At 49.4% G+C, this 26,852-nt stretch overlaps 2 protein-coding genes across 3 annotated transcripts in view; one reads left to right on the top strand and one right to left on the bottom strand.

Annotated features, from left to right (window-relative positions):
• Positions 1-9,186, top strand: ube2kb (ubiquitin-conjugating enzyme E2Kb (UBC1 homolog, yeast)). The gene is made up of 7 exons (XM_036517000.1): positions 1-189; positions 6,157-6,250; positions 6,544-6,602; positions 7,083-7,165; positions 8,502-8,601; positions 8,713-8,841; positions 8,931-9,186. The coding sequence occupies exons 1-7, from the start codon at positions 127-129 to the stop codon at positions 9,003-9,005; spliced, it is 603 nt and encodes a 200-aa protein (XP_036372893.1). The 5' UTR covers positions 1-126; the 3' UTR covers positions 9,006-9,186.
• Positions 9,187-13,579: 4,393 nt separating this feature from the next.
• Positions 13,580-26,852, bottom strand: part of pds5a (PDS5 cohesin associated factor A) — a 24,065-nt gene continuing 10,792 nt past the window's right edge. For both annotated transcript variants that reach the window (XM_036516547.1, XM_036516546.1), the window contains exons 8-33: positions 26,688-26,828; positions 26,096-26,211; positions 25,619-25,713; positions 24,935-25,080; positions 24,497-24,648; positions 23,839-23,952; positions 23,612-23,693; positions 23,451-23,499; positions 23,128-23,267; positions 22,877-22,992; positions 22,079-22,184; positions 21,832-21,992; positions 21,413-21,536; positions 20,672-20,830; positions 19,948-20,016; positions 19,214-19,350; positions 18,975-19,098; positions 18,396-18,600; positions 17,976-18,090; positions 17,529-17,661; positions 17,291-17,410; positions 17,144-17,206; positions 16,651-16,796; positions 16,320-16,389; positions 15,711-16,060; positions 13,580-14,656 (exon numbers count right to left, since the gene is read on the bottom strand). In XM_036516547.1, coding sequence (XP_036372440.1) covers positions 14,653-14,656; positions 15,711-16,060; positions 16,320-16,389; positions 16,651-16,796; positions 17,144-17,206; positions 17,291-17,410; positions 17,529-17,661; positions 17,976-18,090; positions 18,396-18,600; positions 18,975-19,098; positions 19,214-19,350; positions 19,948-20,016; positions 20,672-20,830; positions 21,413-21,536; positions 21,832-21,992; positions 22,079-22,184; positions 22,877-22,992; positions 23,128-23,267; positions 23,451-23,499; positions 23,612-23,693; positions 23,839-23,952; positions 24,497-24,648; positions 24,935-25,080; positions 25,619-25,713; positions 26,096-26,211; positions 26,688-26,828 — 3,237 coding nt within the window. In that variant the 3' untranslated portion in view covers positions 13,580-14,652. The remainder of the gene's footprint in view (positions 14,657-15,710; positions 16,061-16,319; positions 16,390-16,650; positions 16,797-17,143; positions 17,207-17,290; positions 17,411-17,528; positions 17,662-17,975; positions 18,091-18,395; positions 18,601-18,974; positions 19,099-19,213; positions 19,351-19,947; positions 20,017-20,671; positions 20,831-21,412; positions 21,537-21,831; positions 21,993-22,078; positions 22,185-22,876; positions 22,993-23,127; positions 23,268-23,450; positions 23,500-23,611; positions 23,694-23,838; positions 23,953-24,496; positions 24,649-24,934; positions 25,081-25,618; positions 25,714-26,095; positions 26,212-26,687; positions 26,829-26,852) is intronic.

Raw genomic sequence — 26,852 nt, 5'->3', positions numbered from 1 at the left:
AAAAAAGGTGAAAGAGAAGGAGAGAGCGAGAGTGCGTGCGGGATCCGAGTCTGAAGCTGCGCGGAGCTACTGCCGAGGCAGGCCTGATCCAGGAAACAGCGACAGACCGGGGGACGGCAAAAAACCATGGCCAACATCGCAGTCCAGAGGATCAAACGGGAGTTCAAAGAGGTTCTTAAAAGCGAAGAGGTTTGCCATTTTTGTTTCTACCTCAACACATCAGAAGCAGCGTTCACAATTTAGCATGATGTTGCCAACAAGCAGAAAGGCACTGGGGATTTCCAAATTATGTAGCAGGCTAGCCATAGCTAACGTTAATCCATAAACGATGAAGGCCCACGGTACGGGAAGGTAATGCCATGTCGACCAGGGGTTTAGGCCAGTTTCCTGTTCAACACGGAGATGGCCAGGGAAGGAGGCAAGAAATGCCGAGGATTTGGAAAGCAGTTAGGCCGGGGCACAGACCCGTGCATGCCTCCGCAGTGTCTCACAAACACAACTCGTTTCCCGTTGTTGGCAGTCAGATGCTAAGATGCTACATTTCTGAGATAGCTACTTTTTTGACTGGGGCTTGATCTACCTTTTGAGCCAGGGCGGTTTAACGATATGGTGACGAGCTAGCCGCACCGGTGTTCTGCTAGCTAACTACCATAGCGAGCTGCATGACTATTTTCAGGTGACTGGGCGACGTTTTTGCTGTTAGACTAGCTATTTAACGGACTGTTTAATGGCACATTATTGTGGTCATTTTTAAGGTCGGAAAGCTTCGTTTCGAAAAAGTGGATCACATTCAATGTACTGACCGCTGCAAAAGTATAGGTAACGCCAGCTAACGTTAAGTAAATTGGAGTTCGCTAGCTAAACGTGTCTGTCTACCCAGCTACTTGTTAGGTTAGCCGGCTAGCTAGGTAGCAAGCTAATATTACATTATCGCTTTTAGCTCAAGTTAGTCTGTTAGCCTTCAGGATAGCTAGTCTACTTACCAGTCAAAGAAAACATGTACATGTAAATGGGGTTGCATATAGCTTGTTATTGCGCTATTGCTAAGTTATTGCGACATTTCAAAATATCTAGAAGGAATCGAGGCAAGTTAGCTGTTCTCTGAATTAAAAAAAAAACATTAACAGCTTGCTACCGACTGGCAGTTTATAGCCAAATAACGTTATTTATGCGTAAGTGCCACTCTTATGCCAGCGGCTCCAAACTTCTAACATAAAATCAAGACTGCTAAATTAGCTGGTTAGCTGTCATTTTGTTTTGGCAAGCACCCTGTTCTTGGGTAGGTGGATTGCTGTGAGCCTTTGGCCTGTAACTAGTTTGGACCATTTTGATTATGAAAAAATGGTACACGTATGATGCTGACAATTTATATCTTTGCATATTGACTGTTCAGCTCGTTTTTTTCTCTGATACGGACCTAAACTGCTAAAGAAATGGGAAGCAAACAACTAGCAATACCCACAACTTGTGGATATTCTGCTGTTAAATTTTGTTCACCGTGGTCAGAAGAGAATACTTACTTTCCAGAATGTTCTTGTTAACGTGTGGGAATAGATGTTTTTAATCTGTATGCATGTGGATTATGAAGTCTTTACGACACATTCTCGTTTAAAACTTAACCGAACTGCAGACTTATGTAAAAGAGCAGAGACGCTACCATAGGTAGATTAGAGGTAATTTGGCAGTTCTAAGTGGTTGTTTACAAACTCTTTGTTGTCCTACTTTGTCGTTATACCTAACGCAGATTACATTATGTAGCTACTATATTTGCTGAAAAATCGGTAAAGCTGGCGAAGGTATTGGGTAGAAACGGAATACATTTTGTGAAAGCACATACGTAGCAGATGTTTTCCATTCCTTAGTTATTCATCCAGGTATTATCCTATTCTATCTTCACACAGCTACCGACCGCATAACGATGTGAACCACCAAAGATGTGATCCTATGACCAAATGGTGTCATATTCTAGGTGCCATTCACATGCGATGCGGGAGTTAATGTAGAACGCGGTGCCGCAGGTTTTAAACCATATCGATTTAAACTGTCGCTTAACGTGTGGCATTGAAGCAGACTTTCTTGAGATGTGGCCGGGGGATGTATTTACTTTTTACAGTTAAAATGTTTACTCTTACTGAACTGCTGCTGGAAATGTGCGAACAGTATCACAGTTCAGAAAGCAATTTAAGCATGAAGTCATACACACTACTACCGTGTGTTGTTTTATACCAAGGTTGCAGTATTTGTACTTGAATATGAGAATAGATAAAACTGGGGAAACTTTAATTCCTCTCAGTGAATCTTTTCAACATCTGGCTATGTAATCAATTCTTGGCTGCTGCCAGGGAACTAACATTTGCTGATTCTTGAACAAAATGTTTCATTTTCACAATAAGTTGATTCTGGGCTTCTCGACCTGTGACATCCTGTGCACAGCTAATTCAGTGCCAGATGCTGTATAATCCTGGATGGTGGTTGTTGCAAACACTAAGCCAAAATGTCCCCAAATGTTTTGTACAGATATGGATAAATTGGATAAAGTTATGCTCCGATTAAATCGGGTAATTAACTTTAATGGCAGGGAAAGACAAAGGTACATCTGCTGGAAAATTTGCAGCTTAGAAAGACAGAACAACTTCTTTTTGTAAGATTTTTATTATTTCGTTATAACATTCTCTGATTTGGTAGAATATTTTATGTCAGTTACACGGCTAGTTTGGTGTTGTGGAGGTAAGGGTTTCTGCTTACATTGGGAAGAAAAATGAGGCATCCCATCTCACTCACTCTTATTCTCCGAGTTGTGCCTCTGGTACAGTATTCATCCATCGAAAAAGAAATATTGGATTTGCTCCATCACAATAACTGGCAACAGCGAGAAAGCACCATAGACATTATGTTGGGATTCGAGTGTAAAGTGAGTCGAGAAATGATGTATTTAGCCTGTGAGCGTCAGTGATATATGCACCCCGCTCTAGGCAGGCTTCGAGTTACCGCATTTAGGCCAGCAGTGCTGACCGCATTCGCTCCTGCTGTTCCTCAAAAAATTGATCAGAAAAAATGTGGACTCTGTCCCTCAGCTTAGCCTTTCATTAGTAACTACAAACTGCGTCTGCATTTTTTTTTTGTGTTGTTTTTTTATTGCGAGAAACTGAATACACTCCTTGTAAATCCTGATAGGATTTAGAGCTCTGTGATGAGGAAGCAGTCGGGGCCATGGGTTTGTGTTTGAAGTTTGATTGGAATTACAGTGTTACTGTTCTGGCCTATGCAAATCTAGGTGTGGAACACGTCTAACTGCTCCACTCTTTGTCCTTAATATTGAATTTCTTATGCAACGTAATAATGCCTATATGAATTTATGAAAAAAAGTTTAGGAAAGGAAAAAAAGCTTTTGAATTAGTGGATTAATGTTAAAATGAATAGAGCATAGCACTCTGGTGGACTAGAAGCCTTGTGCCCATACATATCTGGTCAGATCAGGTACCAGGAACGTACAGTTCAGTGCCTGAGTCTCTTAATGAATTTTATGATGCTGACAGATTTCGTTGCAAATTATTTTGAGACAAAATATGGAGTGTACATGGGAAATGAATGTAATCCTTTAAAAATGTGGGACCCAGCGACTGGCAGAAGCCGTCCTTAGCCTGGCAGCACGTCATTGCTGGAGAGCGCTTGTGGAAACAGTGTAGGTGCACTGCTGTTGAGGTGAGCGCTGTAGTAGGCCTATTTGTAAATAAGGCATGTCCTGCTCCAGGATTTATTGAGGCGTTGTCTTGGTCCTAGTAGTGGTACAGTCTCCAAAAATGCTGTGGGGAAACAGGAAGAACGGGACCGTTGCGCTGTCATGGACAGGTTTTTCACCCCTCCCTCCTGCAGGCCCCCCTCCTAGCCTGGCTGGTCTGGGATAGAGCCCCATTGAGTGTTCATGGAAACGCTACTCATGTGCACCATTTTGTTGCCAGAATGCTTTATTTTAATGTGGGGAACGAATGTGGCTCGTCAAGCTGGCAGTGTTTTTCACACCTTCAGAGAAGTCAAGCATATTAAAATGCACAAAAGAATCAGGGGTTTTGCGCATAACGTGATTACAGCATCGTAAAACCGTCCCATTTATTTGGGAAAAAAAATGAATTTTTGCTGCGCGCACAGACAACAGCCAACGGATGTAAACCAAATTCCTGTAGCGTTCTGTGTGGCTGATGGTCTGCTTTAACCAATCAAAAGGAAGCATTTTCACAGAATTTTACTCTTAGTCCAGCAGTTTGGTGCTTAGAGTTGACATTTTACTCTCTCTTTGGGTTCATATTTCATTTTTATGCAAAAGGGAACTTTACAATAGAGACAGACTGAAAATGAATATGAGCCAGTAAAGACTGCAGATATATCTGAAGAGGACTGAGCTGGTGGCATCTGAATTACATTTTTGTCTGGTCTGTCTCACTGTTAAATCAGACTGCAGTGGTAGATCCACGTCTGCAGATTGGCAGTCAATGAGGGCGATTCAGCCTTATTCTGCGGTGCGGTGAATTTTTTTGCAGATTTTTCCCAAAACGTGAAAATTAATGGCCCGAATGTCTCATTTTCTCAGCTGCTACAAACAGCCTTCGATGAATATTAATGAACCGCTGATTAATATTGATGAAAGAGTGCATAGTAACAGCCCAAGCTCTTTTCCACATGTGGAGGGTGGTCCATGGGAGTGAACCCGTTTTCCCACAGAACGGATCCCCTGGCTTTTCTGTATGTTTTCGTTCACTCTTTCACCGAACGCTTTCAGTATGTGACATAGAGTGCGGCATGCGTCCACGCCCCATGTTAAAGTCAAGCATTTTGGCAGTTGAATTTACTCTTATCCAGGGGTTGTCCAAACTGGTACAGCAACCTGAGACAGCCTACAGGTGGACTGTCCTTGCCTCCACTCTTCAGAACTATTTGTAGTTGCAGGCAGTAGATGAAATGAGCCCATCAGGCAATAGCAGGGGCGCTCTGGATTTCTAGTTTATGCTGGAACTCAAGAGCAGCATGCTTTCTGTGTGTGTCATTGCATTTTAGGTAGTGCTCAGGTAAGCTCGGTACGACCTTTTTTTTTTCCCATGTTGCTGGTCACGGAGCGTATGTGGGTGACATGCCACTTGAGTGTATTTCTGTGTGATAAGCACATCATTATTTTTTGAAAGACCGCTCTTACTTTTATTTGGTGTTTATGTGATTTTTTTTTTTTTGCTTTGCTGCCGTAGTTGCACATTTTACGCGCAAGCCTTCGAAAGAGCGGCGTGAAAGGGTGACCTTGGTGTTGTCGTGAAGTTGTTTTCTTTGAGTGCGACTCTGTGACTGTGCAGCTTTGTGCCGGAGCATCGCGCTGAAACACCATCGCTGACAAAGCTCAGTGCGGACACTTCATCTTTAGGGCTCCCTCTGTTGGCGTGCAGTAACGTGTTAAGATTTGTAGCCTCACCCTGTACGCTGCGCGCCAGCTCCCCGCGCTCCATTTCCTTAGCTGTTTTACCCGCTCTGTCGTTCTCCTCTTCCTCTCTCACGCTCCGAGACTCTCCGGAGGTTTAAAATGTGCCGCTGTTGCGGCACCGCGCTGAAAATCGGGTGTATGTATGCAAGCAGTCAGCTCGCCTCCCAGAGGCTTTGCGTTAATTCTGCTGGAGCTGAATGTTGGCCTTTCTCAGGAAATCGAATGGACTGAGGAATTGATGCACTGGCATCACACTGGAGTCCGGTGTGAGGACGTCGGATGAGGAAGTAAAACGCGTTCGCCGGCACTTGCGTATCTGCATGTTAATTTCGAGAGCTCCCTGGGAGCTACATTCTCATAATCAGTGTCATACTCCGCACAGACTACAAAGGAGTATAAAATTCATATTTGCAAACTGCTGTTAACATTAAAGCAGCACCCTGTATGCTGCTAAAAAGCCAATAAACTTGCAATAAATAATGTTATCAAATTAGGATGTGGCACATACTCACCATACCGCTGATTGTTATCTGTCTGTCTATCATCTGTCTATGTCTACAAACAGACTAGAGGTTAACTGGGGTCATTAATACACGGTGACAGCTACAGTTTCTGCAAGCAAAACACCACTGTAACGTCACTGGAATGTTTTTGTTGGCCAGTGACTGTGATCTGCTCTTTCTCCCTTCTGACAGACGAGCAAAAACCAGATAAAGGTGGACCTGGTAGATGAGAACTTCACAGAGCTGAAGGGGGAGATTGCGGGGCCTCCCGACACGCCGTATGAAGGTGAGCGATGGCGGCAGACGCGGTGGCCGGGGGGGGGCATGTCTTCCAGAGAGCAGAACCGCGGTTTGCTGGCTGGGAAGATGAGTTAAGCGTGCTCTACTTGCAGCAGCAGAAAAGAAAACTCAGCAGAAACAAAATGTTTTGGGGAAAATGACATATCCGCGATTCCTGAAGAATAATGTCTGGATTTCAACAGGGATGCAACTGTTAAGCTCATGAATTGTAAGAGAAACAAGAGTAACTCTTTTCTCCTAACCTTGAATATATGCTTTACCTTATGCTTTTTTTTACAGGTGGTAGATATCAACTAGAAATTAAGATTCCTGAAACATATCCATTTAATCCGCCAAAGGTATGTGTCACAGAAAGATGGCTTTCCAAGTACTTTTTCTGGTTTTGGACTTGATGTGTTTCATGCATTGCACATATGTTATCAGCTAGCACAGGGGTTAAAAGAAATTGGGTTTGATAGCTTAAAGGCCAGAGCATTAGCCTGCTATGTCTGCCAGATCAACATTGGCTAACTTCATTTAATGCTGTGCAGATGAATTGCAGGGAGAATGCTGGGAGATTGTCATTGGTCACTGAGGACAGTGACCCCACAGTTTCAGTCCCAGCCATTTTATGTAAAATGAAGCTAATCATCAGAGATCAGTCATTTGAGAGAGAATGTAACTAAGTATGATAGTGTTTCTTTGACCACTACCAGGATTTGAAAGCATATCCCTCAGGTAGTAAATTCAGAGCCATACCCACTGCTGTACCATGCACCTCCAGGTCCAGGTGCCTGCATCACAGAGGTGACAGGCTCCAGTGTGTCTCTGTCTTTCAGGTGCGTTTTATCACTAAGATATGGCACCCAAACATCAGCTCAGTCACCGGGGCGATATGCTTGGACATTCTTAAAGATCAATGGTAAGTGGCAGAAAGCGCATCTTTCCTCAGACGGTCCTAACCCTTGTGGTGTCTGCATTAAATGATCGGCCCAGGACATCAGAACCAGGTACTGCGTGGCTGCAGGCCTGCGGGTTTTCCGGCTCCATTTAAATGATCTCACAACTGGGAAGACGGATCCATCTGACCCAGTAAATTCAGCGTTTGGTGGTCTCTGAGGGCTTACCCCTGCATCTGATATAGAGCAGCAGCAAGACTGAAAATCAGAGCAGCAGTGCGTTTGATGCTGAGGCTGATGTGTGAGAGATCGGGAGCAGTGAGATGGATGTGTGTGAGAGATCGGGAGCAGTGAGACGGATGTGTGTGAGAGATTGGGAGCAGTGAGATGGATGTGTGTGAGAGATCGGGAGCAGTGAGACGGATGTGTGTGAGAGGTCGGGAGCAGTGAGAGGTCGGGAGCAGTGAGAGGTCGGGAGCAGTGAGAGGTCGGGAGCAGTGAGAGGTTGGGAGCAGTGAGAGGTGGGAGCAGTGAGACGGGTGTGTGAGAGGTTGGGAGCAGTGAGAGGTTGGGAGCAGTGAGAGGTTGGGAGCAGTGAGAGGTTGGGAGCAGTGAGAGGTTGGGAGCAGTGAGAGGTCGGGAGCAGTGAGACGGATGTGTGTGAGAGGTTGGGAGCAGTGAGAGGTTGGGAGCAGTGAGAGGTTGGGAGCAGTGAGAGGTCGGGAGCAGTGAGACGGATGTGTGTGAGAGGTTGGGAGCAGTGAGAGGTCGGGAGCAGTGAGACGGATGTGTGTGAGAGGTTGGGAGCAGTGAGAGGTTGGGAGCAGTGAGAGGTCGGGAGCAGTGAGAGGTTGGGAGCAGTGAGAGGTCGGGAGCAGTGAGAGGTTGGGAGCAGTGAGAGGTCGGGAGCAGTGAGAGGTTGGGAGCAGTGAGAGGTCGGGAGCAGTGAGAGGTTGGGAGCAGTGAGAGGTCGGGAGCAGTGAGAGGTTGGGAGCAGTGAGAGGTTGGGAGCAGTGAGAGGTTGGGAGCAGTGAGAGGTTGGGAGCAGTGAGAGGTTGGGAGCAGTGAGACGGGTGTGTGAGAGGTTGGGAGCAGTGAGAGGTTGGGAGCAGTGAGACGGGTGTGTGAGAGGTTGGGAGCAGTGAGAGGTTGGGAGCAGTGAGAGGTTGGGAGCAGTGAGACGGGTGTGTGAGAGGTCGGGAGCAGTAAGGTTAATGCTGATGTGTGGGAAGGTAGGGGCAGTGTGGCTGATGTGTGAGAGGTCAGGAGCAGTGAAACCCTTGTTGATGTGCGAGAGGTTCAGAGCTGCAGGGTGACCCCCTCCGAGGCTGAGCCCGTTCCTCTCCCTCTGCCCCCCAGGGCGGCCGCCATGACGCTTCGCACGGTGCTATTATCACTACAGGCTTTGTTGGCGGCAGCAGAACCGGACGACCCTCAGGACGCAGTCGTGGCCAATCAGGTGAGAGGAGCCGCGTTTCGCTGCCGCGTCATGCCTGCGCGCGTGTCTGTGGGAGCGGGCGGGCTTGCGTTGCATTGACTTTGCATTGTGCCTGCTCTCTCTCCCCTCCAGTACAAGCAGAACCCAGAAATGTTCAAACAGACGGCCCGGCTGTGGGCCCACGTGTACGCCGGGGCGCCCGTCTCCAGTCCCGAATACACCCGCAAAATAGACAAACTCTGTGCAATGGGCTTCGACAAAGTGAGTGTGTGTGTGAGTGCGAGTAGGTAGGTGTGTGACAGGCTGCTGGTCTCCTCGTAACCCGCCTCTCCTCTTCTCCCCTCCAACAGAACGCAGTAATAGTGGCCTTGTCTTCAAAATCGTGGGATGTGGAGACGGCAACAGAGCTACTGCTCAGCAACTGAGGTCCCCCCCCCCCCGAAGGCTGCTTCACTAGGCTTGAACCTCCCCATCCCAGTCCACACCCACTCCAAAATCTATACCCCCCTCTCCACCCCTTCACCCCTTTCACCTCCAGTCTCTCTGACTTCTGCCAAACCCTAATTTTCATTACGGATTTCCCTCACCTTTGCCTATCTCACCCCCCCCCCCCCCCCCCTTCCCATACCCATCTCCCTGCCCCTCCACCCCCTACCAAAAACCCTGCCAAGTCCTTTGACCTCCAGCCATCCCCATTTTACCTCCTCTATTTTGGTTCATTGTTCTTAATTGTTTTTAAGAATATACTTTTTGTTCCCTTTTAAAAACTAAAGAAAATGAGAAACACATCACTGTTATCTGATAGTGCTGTCTAGCTGCAAATTGAGACTGGGGGAAAAAAAAAGGTAAAGAAAACACCCAACAACAAAAAAGTTAATCTGTAAATAATGCTATTAAAGTCTGTGTAAATTAAAGAAAACATGGGAAAATACTTTAATTTTTTTTCTTACTTAATATTGTAAAATCGCTTTAAATTTGAGCTGTGCTTATGATGATCAAAAAAAGGACATACCCTATAGTTTTATTTTTAACAATTGTATAAAAAGCAAATGTGATCAGTTCCTGCGAAAGGGTTTCTGAGGCTACTCTGTTTTTGCTTTCTGGAGCCATGGTGTCCATGCCTTGGGTTGAAGCAGCCGTGTATGGTGTGGGTCAGGGTGTCGGGTACAGAGGTCAGCAGTGCTGTCACCTAAACACCTGTTCAGCAGGTGCTGGTCCTACCGGTCCTGATGGAACAGGTTTACCCTCCCCTACCCCCACCACCCCCACCCCCACCCCCATTCCCTGCCCTCTGACCACATTTTCCGTGTTGAACACGCCAATATCCGTTACTATGTTCTTCTCCAAAACAACAGTAGTAAAAAACCACTTCACCTCTTTTCATGTTTCCACACACAAAAAACACTTCTAAAGAACCTTGGTGGCCAGATGATGTGGTGAAAGCAAAGGCCAGGTGTATTGATATAACATTTATATTGTGTACTGTTTTACAAAACACCCCACCCTTCCCCCACTGAACCTCTTTCAGTGCAGCTTTTCAAGTTGGAATGTACACTATTCTTTGAAATAGATAGTGGGGTTTCTTTTCTTCTGAAATTGAAGTATATTGTAAAATGAAGAGTGGAAGTCTACTGATCCCATTTTGTCCCCCCTCGATGCACCCCCCCAAACTGTGTTTACTTCCTTGTTTAGCGGTTGCCGTAGAAGTGCTGACTCCCTCACCTGTCACCTGATGAGGTGCGCGCTGTTTTTGTGGTCTAACTGCGAGAGGAGGCCAAGAGGACCATGTTGCTGTGATCAAATGCTGAGCAAAAAAAAGAAAGAAAAATCTCTGAAATAAATGATGTGCTCGCAGCACAAACTACAGCCCTGCTCTGCAGCTTCCTCTGTCCCCACAGTTCCTGTAGGTTTAGCCAATAAAAGAGTCTGAATTTATGCAGATTGGGTCACAGTCACTTACCCAACCTACCCACAACCCAGAGATTTTGGTGGATCTGCGAGCGGCCAGCCCCTCTAAACCTTTGTGCAGAAACCCGAGCAGTCCTACCCTGACCTCCAATGGCTTTTCTGTAATACCCTACTGTAGGAGGGGGGTGACATGTCACTTCCTGAGGTATTTGATGTGGCCATCTCTTTGCTGTTTGAAAAGCAATGCTGTGTCTTTGGCGTGGAGTTACGCCTCTCCTATTTAAGATACGACTGAACTGACAGACCCTCCATCAGTTTTTAGTGCCGTTGTTTCTCATCATAAAATGGCAATGTGTCAGAACATGGTTCCTTCTTAGCTTGCTTTTTTTTGAGAGGTGGTCTTTGCTCAGAGGTTTGCGGTTGTCATTTACAGGGAAGTGTGGACTTGTATTTAGGACTGTGGCTCAGATCTCTGGTCCTCCCTGCTCAGCGTCATCTACCATCAGCACAGGGAGATGTGGCACTAGCCTGTTCCTAAAGGATTCAAGTTAAGAAGCCACCATTTAATCGCACTGTAAATTCTGACATTATCGCAACAGTATGGGGTTGCCTTCTCATCTGATAGCTGTGTACTTTACTCTTTAAGTTTGAATAACAAATTTAAGTTTTTATAAAACATGAGCTCAGTAGTTACTGCCATTAATGGAAAATGTAACACATGCTTAAAATTTGTTACTCAAAATTAAGGACAAAACTTACCTTGCCAAGGTACAGAACAAAAGTAACTCCAGAGTACTAGCTGCAAGTTGATAATTTACTCAAGGTTGGTACTGACTACTGTAAACAATCTGTTCAAGACATTTTATTTTTTTCAAGTCTTGACTTAATAAATTTGCATGTATTTTCACTCTGATGGGGAAAAAAAAACATTACAAAGCTCAATCAACCTTTTAACTTGTTTTGGAAGACTGCAACTGGAGACTCCATTAGCCATCATTGTTCCTTCTCCCTGCAGTGATGTACAATGAAGGACTTGTAGGTTAGGTAAGAAGGTAAACTGTATTTGGTCATAAAACTTGAAGAAATATTTTCAAGATCATTGCTTTAAATTATTTGCCATTTGTTGTGTGCGTCAGATGAAACGGTAGATGTCATAATTCAGTGACTCTCCAACAGGTTTATTCACCGCATTGAGAGGGGAACATACTATTGTACAGTAATATGTATATTATGGTTTGTTAAAGACTGACTGAGAACCAAAACAAATGCTATGACATCAGAAGTCACGATGGTCGAGTGTCATAAACTGAAGCTGGACTGCTAACCTCGCAGGTTTCTGGCCTGGATTCACACCACCTTGCACAGCAGTTTGTCCTTCTCTTTGAATAATACATTTTAAGGGTTTTTCTTTGTTTGTTTGGTTTCATACACATTGTTTGTTAATGTCAGTAATGCTCATTCCCCAAAATGCAGTCAGGCTGAGTTCCAGCCTTAACCCCCCAGCATGTGTGGTTTTACCTGGTGCTTTTAACGCCCCTCTTTACCTGTCCCCCGTCCCTGCTGTGCTCCACCCACCCCCTCACTGCTGCACCTCCCACTCTGTGAATTCCATAGTGTTGATGCAGGACATCTTTTTATTTTTTTTTTTTGGGGGGTGGGATGTTAAAATTCAAATTCCCCCAATTCCCTCAGCCCCTCTTCTCTTGTACATACAGCTGTGTTCTTTTCGTATTAAAAAAAACTAACATCTTAGAATGCACCATTGATGGCTGAACTTTTGTTTAAAAAAGAAAAAAAAAGAAGAAAAAATGTTATTTTTCTTTGTCTTCCTGTTGTGTTTACTACGTTCAATATTGCACGAAAGAAACTAGGGTTGCCGTTCTGCCGTTTTTCACCCGGACTTCAGTTTGGATCTTACCACTCCTTTTCCTGCTCTCCTCTCCGTCATCGAATAAGCCGTACAGCATGGTTATTTATTGTCAAACTGTCATATTTCTTTTATTAAAAAAAACATGGAAATAAAAGAAAAAAAAATTAAAATGGATGTGGTTTTCTGTGTTCACAGTAGGGGAGACGACATTAGACCTGGACTTGTACTAAAGGTGGTGTGGAGCAGGGTTGGTTGCTTAATGGTTGCGGGTATACTTATGTGGGGCACTGCTGTAGTAACTTTCAAGCAAAGGTGCTTGACCCACATTGCTTCAGTAAATATCCAGCTTTAATAATGGATATGGAAATTGCTAGTCGCTCAGCATCAAGGTGTCTGTGAAACGCTTAAAATCACAAGTCTAATTTACTCTTGTTATACATTTATTTCTCTTGTCTCTCCAACTTCCTGTAAGTGTTCTTAACATATTAGCACTGTAAATTCTTGTTTGGACAGAAGTTATAATCACATTTCTTGAGTCTGGTTAAGTGCTGAAGCATTATGAGCAAAGCAACTTGCTCCAAGTACCTGTAGTGAGAGTGTCCCTGCTGGCATCCTCAACCAAACTTGCTAGAACTCCACACTGGCCATTCGCTTAAGGCTTCTGAATAGGCAGACATATCTGAACAGGTTCATAATAGTTACAGATAGGGAAAGCTGAGTGCTCATAAAAAAACCTTTTTTGTATGAACTTCAAGCCAGTCATTGAATTCCAACATTAAAGAAAATGGAAAGCGAAAATGAAGTGTTTGACAGGAAAGGAGAGACGCACTCAAGTGCATCTCCTCTCCATTAGAAAGGGTTATTTTTCTTTCCAAAAGGAGCTCCTGAGAGCATGCACACCAGGCTGACATTCAGCTGAGAAATTTTTTTAATAGCAGGATGAGGGTAGATGCTTCACCACAGTAAGTCATAAAAGCACACCTGCACGTCTAAAAGCATTTATTTTCTGCAAAAAAGGGGGAAAAAAATCATAAAAATTAAATATGGTCATGTGTAAAACACCCATACACATCTACATCAAAAAACCCAGCTGGAATCTTCATCAATGCAACATTAAGCATTTCGCTAAAATAAAACAAAATGAACCAGAAAACGGAGACAAACTGCAAATGTCTTAAAAAACACGTTCAATCCTTAAAAACACAATAAAACAGTTCTGAATTGTTTAACCTTTTCGTTCACGTAGATGCTTTAAATCCAAGTTAGCGTAATTGACAAGTTGACAGGTCATTTTCAACCTGCCCCCTTTAGGAAGGAGAGAAAGGGCGAATCTCCCTTTTTGCACACCCTCTTTTCATTACAAAAATGTAAAATTTGCACAAATAATAAAAGGCCTCTGAATAGGAACTGACGATTCCCTTCCAGAGTTGTTCTTTTTCCTCACTGGTTAAACCGTGGGTGAAGAGCTAACTGACGGACAGAGGGGAAGGTGACGGGACGGAGACACTGAAGCAATAACGAGCAACAGACGGGTCCGGGGAACAGCTGACAAGACAGCACACATCTGCAAGGCCGGGCGGTCTCCACTCTAAAGAACGCTCCCGGCGGCCGGCAGCAAAACACAGGGTATCGGTTTCAAACACACGCGACTGAAATGACACTTTTTCCATTGGTCAGGTAGGGCAGGGGCGTGTCAGCTGAGGAGGGCGTGGTGGGTGTCGGTGCTGAGTGACCAGCAGGAGCGGCTTTCCCTTCATCACTGTACTCGGATCAGTTATTCGGCTACATTAACGCAGGTGATTTGTGTGCTTGAGGTACTCATTTTAACACTCGTCCTGGCTTCCCCCACAGCCCTCCGCGTTGAAAAACACACAACGTTGTCTCAACGGCACTCAGACAGAGGAATGAAAAATGAAAAACGAAAAAAAAAAAAAAAAAACTTTCCGGGCTTTAATATACAACCCCAAACCTGATAAAAACTATAAAAGATTTTTTTTTTTTTTTTTTAAAAAAGAAAATGTTTCAATGGGGCCAAAAAAAAAAAAAACAACAAAAAAAGATTTAGACAAACTGGTCTGGAACTGCTTCCAAAAGTTTTTCCCTTTGCGCTTTGCTGTTGTTTTTTTCCCGCTGAGAAGGCTGGCTCCGCGGGAGCTCTGGTGAATGTGTTTGTGTCCATCTGGGGGATCAGAAGCGCTCTGCAGCCTGAGGGAGGCGCTGTGGTGCATCTGGAAAGGAGTCCTGGAACAGGCACACAGCCCTCTACCGTCTGGCTCTCTGCCGACATCTTCTTTTTACCTAAACGCCATCGGGGGGGGAGAGAGAGAAGCCTCAAGTCACACCCCCATACCGAAGGAGCAAATGGCATGAATGAGAGAACTCTGGACTATAACCAGCAATGACAAAGCACTGTATGGCTATTACATATTATCTGCGATGCGCAGTAAATATGACTGGAATCCTTAATGAGACATCCTTACACGCTCGCAGGGAATAAATTTTAACATGCATTTGCATTACGTTACATTCATTTAGCATATGCTGTAAACCAGAGTGACTTCCAGCACAAAAGAACAGAAGCGCACCATTCAAGTTAAATGAGCAACAGTGTAAGACCAGCGAGCGTGAGCATGACACTATTCAAACCCTTGTGCAACTTGTGCAAACCTGACTAGACAGTTACATAGTTACTGAGCCACGTGCATGTGGCCGGCTCGCTCTCTCTCTCTCTCTGTACCTGTGCAGCGTCTCCCTGCCTCCCTCTCTCTGTGTCTCTCTCACTCATTCATTCTCTTTCCCTGCCCCCCCCCCCCTCCCACTCTCCCTGCACCTGCACAGCGCCTCCCTGCCTCTCTCTGCCTGCACAGTTCTCCCGCTCCGGGCCGCCGGCGGGGCTCTTCAGGCTGCCGGCCGGGCTCTCCGGGCTGGACTCCAGCTCCCTCTCTGTGTCCCCGTCGCTGCCCAGGACGTGACAGCTGCTGCGGGAGGCAAACCGTCTGACGAGACACTCGCCGTTGCCACGGAGACGGCGGCGGCGCTCAGGGCACTCGAGTGCCTCGGAGCTGACTGCTACTGGCGCTGCGCCCTCGCGACCGACACCATCACTCTGCTGTGCTTAACACACACGTGACTGTATGGCCCTAATGAAGCTGTCTGAGATCAGCTTGCTCGATCACAAGCCCGAATCCAAACGGAACTGGACGGAAAAAAAACTGGAACAGATCCAGGGTCTGTGTCCCCGAGCTGAATCAACAGGCACTACATCGAATCAGGAATCGTATTTTTGACTGAAACTTCAGAGTCAGCCTCTTCCCCCTCCCAGATCCCCCCGGCTCCCCCCCCACCCTCTCACCTCTGTAGGTCCATCTGCCTTTGTGGCGCCGCCCTCTTGGTCTCGGAGTCCTTCTGCTGTTTTGGTATCTTTATGGTGATTGGCTCCACCAAGGGGGTGCTGGTGCTGTCCTGGGCTGGTGCCGCCCTCTTCCTGCCCCGCCCGGCTCCTCCCCCTTCCTTTTCTGCGCTGCCGGCCCCGCCCGCGCCAGCGGACAGAGACTTGGGGGGCCGCCCTCGCCGGGGCTTGTTCGGGACCGGGGGCGTCGCCGTCGTGCCCTCCGAGGCCCCGCCGTTCTCGCTGTCAGCAGCGGAGGCCGCACCCGCCCCCCGCTTCCTCACCCCGCCCTGCCCCGCCTCCGAGTTCACCTCCTGGGAGAGGGGCGCAGAGAACAGTCAGCCTCCAGAGGACAGGTCACCTCTTTCCACCTCAGAAGGGGCCACTTTCACAGCTTTTACACTCTCCACCTATACAGCTGGATGGCTACTGAGCTGCTTCAAGTATAGAGGCATAATAGAACGTTGTCTAATTTCTAATTGACCCACAATGTCACCCATCTGGCCCCAGTGTGGCCTGTGTGTAAACTCATCTCTCATGTGAAACCTCCTCGCAGCTCCAGCTGTGACCCACCTTCTTCCCCATGACTGGGTTCTCCTCGTTTTCACTCGCTCCTGTGCCCGACGACTCCATGCTCACATCCCTTCGCAAAGGAGAAGATCGATCATCACAGCTCCGATCACAGCTCAGATCCAACAGAAGCTCTATCGCTGGATCACTGTGTGTTGCTAGTTTCCTGCCCGGCCCATTGCCCCCTCATTAGTCCGGTTATTAACCAGTCATACACTCTTAAAATTCCCCACTGTATACAAGAGGAAACATCTGAGTGCAGGGTACTACAGCACCCTTCAGCAGTGATTCAGTGTGTCTGGGGAAAAAGCCGTGAGGCTAGCAGCCCCCTCACCTCCCTCTGTTCCCTGCGGGGGAGCTGGGCTCGGAGTTCCCGCTGACGTTGCTGCCCGTCTCCGAGCCTGGGGCCTTGGTGTAGGGCCTCCTGCCTGCCACAGAGAGGGGCTTGTTCACCGCCCCCAGCACTGCAGTGGGCTTGGGCTGGAACAGAGGCCATTATCATTATCATCATCACCGTCACCTTCATCTTTATCACCACCACCACTGCTGCCATCACTCCCGTTAACCTGCTCAAGCGATAATCAGTGCTCCTAACACTGCTTTTCAGGAAACAAACAAAAACACATGAACACAAAGTACAGGATAAAAAGGTGAGAGAATAAATCCTGTTCAGATGAGATTAGCGAGAGGGAGAGGGAGAGGGAGAGGGGGAAGTCTGCAGTGGAGGGAGAGGGGGGAAGAGGCAGGGAGGAGCACAGGGAAGTCTGCAGTGGAGTGTAAGCACTAGAATGATTAAAGACTGACGGGTAAGGGAGGAGCTGGCTTACCTTTCCCGTCAGCAGCACTGTCCTGGCTTCTGATGACAAGTACTCCTTATCATTTACAAAGTCCTGAAACACAGAGGAGGGTTAAGAACAAGCGTGCCGCGGAGCGCGCTGAGGAGCTCGACACAGGCAGAGCCGGGGCTCAGCTACCTTATCCGGAGGAGTGAAGAATTTAGTGGGCAGCACGGGATCTTTGGGGGACTCCAGGTGACAGGCTGTGCTCTTGTTGACGATCACGAACAGCGCCACGTCACAGACGGTGTACAGCTTCTGTTGTGCAAAGGACAGAGGGATTATCTGGAGGTGAACACACTCACGCACAGACTGCAGGAAGACCCTCGGGCCTCAGACAGGGCCGCGCGCTGCGGCGGCAGCCTCGGCTCGGCACCTCGTTGGCTTTGGGGTCGTCGGGCGCCTGCGCGTCCTTCGTCTGCTTGATGTTCTCCACCATCTTCCTCAGGAAGGCGTGGCTGTTGTTCTCGTTCTTGGTCATCAGCACTTCCAGCATGAACCACAGGCACCTGGGAGAGATGCAGAGAGAGAACGACAAGTCAACACCACAGCATCGACCGCACTGGACTAGACTTAGACAAAAGGAGGACCCCCCCCCCCCCAAGGTCACATAAATAAGTCTCAAGCATCTGAACTTCAGAGTCAGCGTAGCAGTTTGTTTTGTGCCAAGGTGCTATGAATGTGTGATATGTGACCGAGGAGCAGGATGCTGCTGCCTCTTCTAGGACCGGACTCCAGATCCCCGGAGGCTCCACCCCCAGCGTCACGGCTGTCACTCACTCGATGAGGCTCCGCCCCCCCGGCCCTGCCTGCTGCCACTCACTCTTTGATGTCACGCAGCTGCTCGCAGTCCTGCGGCTTGGTGAAGTCTGGGTCGTGCGCCAGCAGGTGAATCATGTAGGGGACCACGTACTCCGGCAGGAGGGACAGCAGCTTCTCTGCAGGGGGGGGAGGAGAGCGGAGGCAGTGAGTGACCGGAGATGAAGCAACACAGCCTGGGGGGGGGGGGGGGGGGGGGGGGGCGCTTAAGGAGCTGATCTGAGGAGGGGGCCTGAGGAGAAAGACTGAGGAAGGAGCGACTCTGAGGAGCAAATATGAGGAGAGGGACTGGGGAGTGAGTCTGAGGAGGGAGACGAAGGAGGGGGGCCTAATAAGCAAGCCTTCAGAGCGGGCCCGAGAAGCGGGCCTTCAGAGCGGGCTTAATAAGCAAGCCTTCAGAGCGGGCCTTCAGAGAGGTACTGACCGTGGGCCATGGGGTTCTGCTTGATGTACTCGCGCCGCACGCTGATGTTCTTGAGCAGGCACTGGCGGGCGTGGGCACGCCGCTCCTTCACCGGGTCCTTGGCGCACAGGGCGAACACGGCCAGGTACTCCAGCGGCAGCAGCAGCTTCACCAGCGCCAGGTGCAGCTTCAGCGCAAAGTTCTGCCGCACCTGGTAGCACTCGTCCTGCCGGCGGGTTCAGGAAAAAAGGGCACAGACGGAGAAGGGGATGGAAATGGGAACGAACGAGGCCATGAGAGTCAGGCGAGCGAAGGAACGAGCCAATTACTGGATTTCACATCATTACTCAAAGATACCTGCTCCAAGCCCAGACCCTGCAACCAGCCAGGTTAGGGCTCTCAGACACCATTAGCTCACTATGCTAAAAGCCTGGCGAGGACACCGAGCGCAGCACTTATTTTAAGCCCTGGGGGGGTGACCCTGCCTTTAATAGCACAGTCATATGCACAATGTGCTTTTTAATGGGGTCCGGGCTGGCGAATCGGAAAGGGATGACTCATGCTGCCGCTGCATTAGCGATTGGAGCGGACGGCACTCACGTTGATGACCAGGGCGCAGAGCTGGAACTGCTCGGGCGTGATGATGTCGTGGTAACAGGGCTCCTGCGCCAGCTTCATGATGGCGCTGCCGGCCGCCAGCCTCAGGCGGGACATGTCTGATTTACTGCGGGGGGGAGGAGGGAGGGGGGGCAGGCTTAGACAGAGGCCAGCGCTCTGGCTCCGGAGTGTGTGTGTGAATCGGTGCTGTATGTGCCGGCGTCGGCGCTGCCTGCAGGTACCTGATCTTCTTCTGCTCCGTCAGGTCCCCCTCGCTGACCAGCATGGCCGACAGGAGGCGCAGCGTGGAGTTGGCAGACTTGGACTGGTTGTTCTTCATGCCCAGTAACCAGCGCACCAGCAGCTTAATGGCCTGGACCTGACAGTAAGGGGGGATAACAGGAGGGTGAATGTGGGGGACAGAACGCGGAAACCAAAGCACTCGTAATCACAGTCCCTCCGACTGACTCCTCTGAACTGAGAGCAGCGCCGGAGACATGCTGAACACGCTAATTAAACACACCAGGGTTCAGCTAAGGAAAGAAAAAGGCTGAGCCATCACCTTTACGTTAGTCATTTAGCAGACACTCTTTATCCACAGTGACTTCCATAGTTTACAACGTTACGCGTTATCCATTTATACAGCTAAATATTCTTGGTTAAGTACCTTGCCCAACAACAGCAGTGCCCCTACTGGGAACTGAACCAGCAGCCTTTCAGTTATGAGCCCTGCTCCTTACCACTGTGCTACACAGTCACCGGAGAACAGCACCAGAGACATGCTCTACATATTCATTAAACACACCAGGGCTCAACTAAGGAAAGAGAAATACTGAGACGCACATCAGGAAAGAGATCTGGTGAAAACATGCTGCGATACGACTGGTCAATGACCAAAGTGTCATCCCCCCCCCCCCCCCCCCCCCCCACCCACCCCAGAACACTGTAACATCCCCACTCCCACAGCCGGTCTCACCTTCGCCAGCACCTCGGGGGACACCTCCTCGTCACAGGTCCACAGCTTCCCGTTCTTGTTGCCTACAGACTGGTGGGAAGGACACAGCCGGTCATTGCCGTGTCTTTCTGCGGCACGGAGGTGCTGCCAGCATATGCACCACACAGCTGCCACCCACCACCGTGACCGGCCCCCGGGCAGAGGCGTGAAATGTCACGCATGAGTCAAACACAAACGGATCCGTCACCTCGGCTCCGAACTCCCAAAGCTCACATCGTCAGTAGGATGTACTCTCACCCAGCTAATCAAGGATGAGTCAGACTTCTTCATTATTTGCTCAGCACACAGCCTCGTCCAGGGTGGCTTGTGTAACATGCATATTTGTATTTTACACACGCTCCCTTATCCAGCTGGGCATTTACTGCAGAAATTCAGGTCAAGTGCTGTGCTCAAGGGTACAGCCGTGGCCCATTCGGGACCTGACCCACTACATTACATCATTAATTTTACCCTCCACAGCTTACACATCACCCGTTTATAACGGTAGGATATTTAGTGAAGTTATGCCTCCACCCCCATCCCATCTCACAGGTGAGGTAACACAGCCCATGTATTAAGGGCTCAGAGTGAATGCTCGCCCAGCCACTTTCCCCACCCTTGTCCAATCCCCCCCATCCTCACCCTAACGCCCTCGCCCCGTCTCCCTGCCCCCCGCCCCGCTCTCGCCCCCTCTCCCCGCCCTCACCCTGTCGTTCATCAGCAGGTCCTTCACGATGAAGTTGGCCACGATGGACTTCATGGGCGAGGCGAACTGGTCGGGCGCCAGCATGGAGATGTGGCCCAGCGACACCAGCGGGGTGATGAGCTGCTCGGGGACGTCGGCGTTCAGGCTGCGGGACAGGGGCTGTGGGGCACAGCGGGGAGGAGGTCACTCACCAAAACCTCAGAGCTCGCAGCACACAGTGCGGGCTGCTGCAGTACTGCACTGTAGGGGAACTGCTACTGAGTAAATCTGGGGCTCCTTTAGTTACATGCTGGGATAGAGGAGGGATTGTGATCCATGCGGTAACACCAGTCTATACCTCGCTGTTGTCCAGCCCTGTTATTTCCTGAGTCAGCCATGTGGCTCACTAATGCCTATGATTAGTCTAGTTGCATTGGTCCACCAAAGGTAAGCTTTGGACCTGCAATATAATTCCACACACTGAAGCCTCCCCTGCTCTCAGACTTCTCCGTTATGTACGACTGTTGATCCAGGATCTCTCTCTCTCTCTCTCTCTCTCTCTCTCTCTCTCTCTCTCTCTCTCTCTCTCTCTCTCTCTCTCTCTCCCTCTCCCTCTCCCTCTCCCTCTCCCTCTCCCTCTCCCTCTCCCTCTCTCCCTCTCCCTCTCCCTCTCCCTCTCTCCCTCTCCCTCTCTCCCTCTCCCTCTCCCTCTCCCTCTCCCTCTCTCGGATCGTACAGAGTGCAGCAGAAAGGCTGCTTTACCTCGAAGATCTGCGCCAGCTGCACCTCCTTGTTGTGGAAGATGGCGTGGATGCAGTGCACGGCCTGCTTGGCCTGGTGCGGGGTGCCTCTCTTGGCCTTCTGATGCAGGATGGGGATCAGCGTCCTGCAGGGGGGAGGGGGAGAGAGGGGCTCAGACAGGGCCGAGGCGGCCCAATTCATCCAGAGATACTTCTCCAATTAATAAATTATAATGATTCAGATGCACCGTGGGAAGTTATGAGCTCCATGAACAGACTGGGCCTAACAAAGCTCTCAGACATGTACGTACCAGGCAAGAAAAATTTATTATTAATTATGAATGAATTTATTTTGTGAAGGCTGTGATAAAAGCGCTTCGGTGTGGTTCATGAAAAGAAAGTGAAGCAGCAGCACAGAGCGCTGCCCGAAGCGGGCCGTACGATCGGATCTGCGGCAGCTCCGTCTCGATCTTGTGGCCGGTGTTCCTGAAGATCTGGATGGCAGCCTCGGCCACCTTGTCGTCCTCCATCTTGAGACACTGCAGCAGGGACTCGTAGGTCTCGGCCGAGTGGAAGGAGGTGGGGTGGGTGAACGACAGCACCTGGGAGCGGAGGGGTTCGGAGGTTAGGGCTGCGATGTGCAGGGGACAGCCATGGATACGTGTGCGTTACAGGCGAGAGGACCCACCTTGAGCAGCTCCAGTCCATAGCGAATGGCATTGTCCCGCGTCACTCCTTCGTCCTCATCGTCCGCTGTGCCCTCTATTGATTTGTTCAACAGCTTCACCAGCGCACTGAAAACCCAAGGCACACCCGGTCAGGTTCACGCTAATACTGCACATATCCTTAAAGCAGAGTCCTATTCCCGGCCCTGAAGGGGGACAGTACAGATCCCAGCCCGCGGCTTGGGCACATCGTGTCTCTTTAGCGCCTTCACTGAGCTCTCCGAGCCTCTCCTCCCCTGTTTGAAATAGGCCCTCCAGGATGAAGACAGGGTTCCCGTCCCCTAAATTATTGTGCAAAAACAAGCCAACCCCGACTGATAAGGAAATTGGGACACCATCTAAAAACAGGAAAAAAGTCTTACTGTGATGCTCACAAATTCAGATTAGTAACACAAATCCACTGTGAGTAGGCACATTAGTGGTGTCAACATCACTTCCTCTGCGAGGGCTGCCGTAGCCGCAGTTACACGATCCCACCACCAGGTGTCTCAGTGAGATACAACAGCTTCATTCAGTGTCCTCTGACAATACTGCCCAGGTCGCTCCCCTACACCTCTTTTCAACCACATTCTTACTGTGCGGCATAGCCACAGTGAATGCCTCTTTACATAATCACTGCCTACTATGCTCTCCTTTATGTTACTCTGTATCTACCACTCATTACAGGAAGCAGAATGTGTTCTTACATAAATGTAATTATTTACACACGGATTTACACACTCTCCTGGGAATGGAAATGTCTGCAGGGCCGGGGCCGGTACCTGATGGCCTCGGAGTCGATGTGTACAGGTGCAATACGCTCCAGCAGGAACTTCACCATCTCCAGGAAGGGGTTGGTGGGCTGCTTGGGGAAGGTCAGCTTGCGGGTGATTTCTCTCTGAGAGAGGAGACACTTATTCACTCAAACAGGCAGTCCCATACATGAACTATGAAGAGGGAGCACACAGCGGAGCAGACAGCGGCGTGGAGGCGGGCAGGCGCGTGTCCCGGCCGCGGCGGGGGGGGCACTCACCACGCAGACCTCGGCCTGCTTGCAGGAGCACGTGGGGCTGATGAGCTGCTCCAGCTGGGCACGCAGCTTCTCGTCCTCTCCCAGCACCTGGTTGAACTTCTTCATGAAGTCCTGCGCCTTGCCCTGGTCTGGAAGATTCTCTGTGAGGGAGAGGGAGAGGTGCTTCCAATCAGCTCCCTGAATGTACCTCCCTGTACACCCCTCTACCTCCTCCCTCCCTCTCCCCCCTCATATACACCTCTGGACCTCCTCCCTCTCCCTTACACACTCCTCCACCTGCCCCCTCCCTTCCTGTACACCTCTCCGCCTCCCAAACAACTTACTGGCTATGGTCATCAGCTTCCCAAACATGGCTGTGCTGTTGGCTTCCGACTGCAAAAGGAGAAACACAACAAGCGTGTCAAAACTCCACTCACATTTCCCTCCCGTTCCTGAGTGTGGCATTGCTACAGGTCCCCGGGAACAGAGGGGGCACCGGACTCACCACGGGCACCTTGTGCAGGTCCAGCAGCTCTCGGACCAGACTCCTCAGCATGTTCTGACACTTCCACATCTCGTTCAGAGCTCTGAGGAGGAGTCCGTCCACGTGGGGAGGGAGGGGGAATGAAAACGAAGGGAAAAGAACAGGTCGTTCATATGCCACCGTTTTCTTTCCACTTGTGCCACAAACTGATGGTCAAGGTTAATGAGGGGTCAAAGGTCAGGACTCACTTGATGGCGTTGGGGTCCAGGCAGGCGTACAGGTAGTACAGACACTTCATCTTCTCCTCGGTTTCCAGGTTGTGAGGCACCATATACTGCGCAAAGATCTTCTCCACCAGCAGCCTGACACACACACACACACACACACACACACACACACACACACACACACACACACACACACACAACACACACACACACACACACACAACACACACACAACACACACACAACACACACACACACACACACACACACACACACAACACACACACAACACACACACACACACACACACACACACACACACACACACACACAACACACACACAACACACACACAACACACACACAACACACACACAAACACACAAACACACACCAAACACACCTAAAACACACACACAACACACAAACAACACACACACACACACACACACACACACACACACACACACACACACACACACACACAGAGCGAGGCACTTGATCAGTGCACAACAGAAGGGTTGGACAGCTCCTACACATGCTAATTACTGAGGGCTGTTTTTTGTTAATGTTAGTCACTGCCTCAGCGGACTAATGAAAGCCAGGCCTCCCTGGCTGCTACACGAGGTGGGGGTTGCTGCAGCTGGGTGGAGCGGTACAGCGTGCTGCTCAGACTCACTTGTCATCGATGCTGTTCTGGTAATAGATGTGGAGCAGCTTGTCCTTGATCCAGCTGATCTTCTGGGCTGACTCCTTGCCGGCCTCGTGGTGCAGACAGTACTTCTTATACAGCTGGGCCAGGCCCATCATGGCCTCCTTCCGAACACGCCACTGGATAAACACACACACACACACACACACACAGTCAAAAATCCTGCACAGTTCAAAAACACAACTACCGCCTTGAAGGACACAGACAGCTAAAGGCATGTCAATTGCAGATGATTATTGAGCTTTTGAACAGTTCAGTCAAACTCAGCTGGATCCAATCCCAGCACTCACAGGGCTGATCTAGAGCCAGGGCTGAGAAACACAGTGTTAAATGAGAGGAGCAAGTCCCTGTGTGAGTGCGCACGGCCTCTCTTGGACAGGGGAGCAGCGTGCTTTGCGGACTCACCCTCTTGTCCAAGGTCCTTTCCCTGACGAAGCCCAGCAGCTGGTCGTTCACCAGATTCAAGTCCTTCTTCCCAGCGTTTATGATGGTGACGATGACGTCATGACGAATGGCCTCCTCTGGGTCATGGGACCGCACCTTGAGGTACTCTGACAGGGTGGCAGACACACAGACAGACAAACATGAGTTTGTTAAACTGTCACTGCCACTTCTTATGAACCTGGGGCTGGTTGTAGTAGCTGACCTTATGCCTGGCTTACTGTCGCATCCTACAAAACAGAGCTTTAAGTCAGACACGACATGTATATCTGCAGCATCTGGATGAATGCCCTCTTATGCTTGGCTACGCCTAGCACGCACCAGGAAAAGGAGGTTAACACTCTTCTCCACGGCAATCTCAGGTCACATATCATTGGCACAACTTTATCTGCTCATAAAACAACACAGCAATGGCAAACCTCCAGCATTTCTGATTGGTACAACAAAGCAGGTCACACAGCCACATCCAGATTTTTTATGCCCAGCTGGTACAACCTGCCTCAGTGAAATGCAGTCAAGGGCATACCTGCTCTCCACAAGAATGTGCATTTCTGCAGGTGTGGCAAGCACATGCCAGCTGAGCCTGACTGAGGGAAATGAGGGCTTACAGTACTGGCTTTGGCTGAGATGAAAGCAGGCCCAGCTCACCTGTGAGGTCTTTGGCCAGGTCAGGATGGTTCATCAGGCAGTGACTGGCAAACTTCACACACTCCAGCCTGACTGGCACGTGGATGTCATTGAACCTGGGGAGCATGAACCAAATGCATTACATTACATCTCGTACATTAGAGGTCAAAAGGTTTACAGTTCTGATGTCAGTTAGAAACGACGCCCACTGAACTCAGTATCGATTTGCCTAAACATCCTCATTCATCATGTGCATTTGAGTTGGAATGACTACCTTACTTCCCCTCTCAAATCATCACAGAAAATAAGCACGTACCACACCGCTTCTTCCTCTTAATTTAAAAGGACTGGCTCAAGTGGTAGGGCCAATCTTGCTACTCTTAATCGTACATCTTGATTGACATGCACTGAGGGTGCCTCGGAGGCAGTGAGAGGGGGAAATGAATGAATCCCTGCAGGTACTGGGTGAGTGCGGTGAGAGGGGGCGTGGCCACACACCTTCCCAGGAAGCACTGCCAGAGCGGCCGGTTGTGGCTGGCCAGCTCTGAGGCCTTGGCTCCAAACAGCTTGGCCAGCAGCCGCACCACCGCCAGGCGCTCCTCACCGTCATTGCTCTGAGCGACAGGTAACACACACACAAACACACACACACACACACGCACACACATACATACACGCACATAAACACACACATAAACACAAACACAGCACAAATAGTTAGGTACATAGTGGAAAGTAAAATTAACTGGTGAGAACATGCAACATGGCACATGTTACCTTTCTCGAGTTACATAGCACACAGGCGGCTAAATGACATACGCACATAGGAAATGTCCACAGGGGAGAGAGGGGAGATAGGGTGTATGTGTGTTTGTGAAAAGAAGGAGAGAGGGTAATTGGTGTGTGTGAATAACGGGTGTGGTGGGGCGTGTGTGTGTGTGTGTGTGTGTGTGTGTGTGTGTGTGTGTGCGCGTGAGTGTGTAATAGAGGGAAGAGAGGGAAGTTGACGTGTGAGAGAGAGCGGAGAGAGCTGTATGCTGGGTTGTGTTGGGGCATGCAGTACAACGCCAGTCAGGAGGAGCTGCGTCACCTTGAGCTTAAACTCCAGCTGGGGCATGACTGACAGCAGCAGCAGGGGGTCGATGGCGAACAGCTCCTGGATGAGGTCAAAGACGTGCTCTGACAGGTCGCTCACCGACGACTTGCCCAACACCAGCACCTGGTTGAAAAACTAGGGGCAGAACACAGGAGCGGA

The sequence above is a fragment of the Megalops cyprinoides genome, chromosome 22, assembly GCF_013368585.1.
Source record: "Megalops cyprinoides isolate fMegCyp1 chromosome 22, fMegCyp1.pri, whole genome shotgun sequence".
Taxonomy (NCBI): domain Eukaryota; kingdom Metazoa; phylum Chordata; class Actinopteri; order Elopiformes; family Megalopidae; genus Megalops; species Megalops cyprinoides.
Note: the sequence above shows the minus strand (reverse complement) of the source record. Positions and strands in the feature narration are given on the sequence as shown.

Bases quoted from the DNA above. Each gene is read 5' to 3' on its own strand.
- ube2kb (XM_036517000.1), top strand. From the start codon at position 127: ATGGCCAACATCGCAGTCCAGAGGATCAAACGGGAGTTCAAAGAGGTT. The intron at 190-6,156 runs GTTTGCCATTTT...CCCTTCTGACAG, and splicing joins AGGTTCTTAAAAGCGAAGAG to ACGAGCAAAAACCAGATAAA. The intron at 8,842-8,930 runs GTGAGTGTGTGT...CCCCTCCAACAG, and splicing joins GTGCAATGGGCTTCGACAAA to AACGCAGTAATAGTGGCCTT.